General features: G+C 42.5%; 1 protein-coding gene across 1 annotated transcript in view; it reads left to right on the plus strand.

Annotated features, from left to right (window-relative positions):
* IDE (insulin-degrading enzyme) overlaps positions 1–1,975 on the plus strand; it is a 64,702-nt gene that overhangs the window by 930 nt on the left and 61,797 nt on the right. The window contains exon 2 of the mRNA XM_010000122.1: positions 28–236. Within this exon, the coding sequence (XP_009998424.1) occupies positions 28–236 (209 nt within the window). The remainder of the gene's footprint in view (positions 1–27; positions 237–1,975) is intronic.

Here is a 1,975-nt window from a genome sequence, read left to right on the forward strand (position 1 = left end):
ATCGAACGGCAACCCGCCGTGCAGCAGGTTTTCGTCATCGCTACCGGGCCCGTTCACGAGGCGCAGCGGGGAGACCTGCTGCCTCCTCCGCCGCTGCCGCCGGACATCCGTGTGTCTGAGGGCATCCAGACTTCTCCCCTCAGTTACGTTTCTGAAAGATTCACAACCTCTTCGCAATCTTTCATCGCAAGTCAAGCCCTCTGGCCGCGCTTTCTGCTCTCCCCACTGGCTTTCCAGTGAGTCCGCGTTTTCTTAAACATCACAATCGATTAGGCATTGGCACCTAGACGATGCCCAGTGGCAAAGAGGCATGACTTTGCCCACTTAAAAAAAAAACAAATCATATTTGGACGGTGGGGCCCAGCGCTCAGCCTTCCCAGCAGGGCACGCTGCTGTCCCCCAGCCAGGGGTGCCCCACTGCAGCTTGCCAAGCCACTGGCCCTGCCTTTGCATCTTTCTCACTTCCTATTTAATTTATGTCACCCAGGCTTCCATTTGAGAGCCTCCTATAAAACGTTATCCAAAGCTTTGCTAGGAGGAGATGTATGACAGGATAACAGGTCATGTGGGTAGAGGGGAAGAAGCAGATGTTGGAGAAGATGTAACTGGTCTGGCATGATTTTGTCTCAACAAATCTGCACTGGCTCCTACAGACTGTCATCCTGTCATCTACCTGACATGGCCTTCGGTGCTACAGTGTTTTGCTGTTGTTCTAGGGGTTTCCTAGTTGCTGAAATTCAGATTAGACATCTATAGTTTTTCACTTTTTTTTTTTTTTTCTAAGTTTCCTACTTTCAAACTTACACCTCCCCTGAGTCCTTAGAGTTAATAACAATTGAATCCTAATCCATAAGGCTTGTGGTAATTTTTCTGACAGTGACATGAAGCAGCATCACATTATGCTCCTCTACCATCTATCTCAAAATTGAGAACACTCAGAGCAAATCAATCTTACATTAGGCATGAAAAACAGGGTCTGAGAAATACAAACATTATTTTTATTAAAAATAACATAAAGAGTTGAATTCTTAGTCTGCTGTGAGCAGAAATTGATTCAGAAAAAATAAACAGTCAAAAAAAATTATCTGCCATTCTAGAGACTCACAATGAGACAGGACAAGAGTTCTGAAATCTTTATAGTAATAAATAGCAATTTTCATTTCTAGCATTTCTGAGTGAATATTTCTTTTTGCTCTGTGTAATATTTTACTGCTTGCATACCACTGAAAACAATACAATCTTAAAGTATATATATCATAAAATATAATACATGAAAATAAATACATATTTTTTTTATTTTCATACATGAAAATAAAACTAGTTTGTAAGGACAGACATTTGTAAGTAACTGCAAGATGAATTACTGCCCTTCAATATAAATTTTTAACCTTTTGGCCTCAAACCTAGAAATAAAGGAATTATTCTGTAGAAAAATGTTGTAACAAAAGACTTAAAATTTATATGCACAGACAACTAGGGAATCTATTTTGTCACAGACTTGGGGCTTAACTTTCTGTCCTGGTTTGAGCCAGGATGAAGCCAATTTTTCTTTTTACTGATTTTTTTTTCTTCAGTAAGCTTTCTTTTAACTAGCAACAGTGTGTTCTGCTAGGCTGATAAGACAGTGGAATGTTTTTCTAACTACTGAGGCTTCAAGGTCGCACCTTCACTCTGCCGGCTCAGACACTATGGGGAGATCTGTGACCCCCCCGTAGGAGGCTGAGTTAGACAGACAGCAAAATTGGCCAAAGATATTCCATTCCATATATCTACGTAAGCTCAAAGGAAGGTCAGAAATCACAGAAGACAACTTCCTTCCTTCTTCTTCTCCCCTTCTCTCCCGTCCATGGCCGGCGTCCGGGGAGGACTCTGTTCATCCATCACCGTCGATCCTCAGGCTTGATCTCTCGTGACCCCCATAACTCTCTGCTTTCTCCAGCAGCAGCTCCGGGATTCCTCGGGACTCTTCCCAGTT

Source organism: Chaetura pelagica, unplaced genomic scaffold, assembly GCF_000747805.2.
Source record: "Chaetura pelagica isolate M959 unplaced genomic scaffold, ChaPel_1.0 scaffold436, whole genome shotgun sequence".
Lineage (NCBI taxonomy): Eukaryota > Metazoa > Chordata > Aves > Apodiformes > Apodidae > Chaetura > Chaetura pelagica.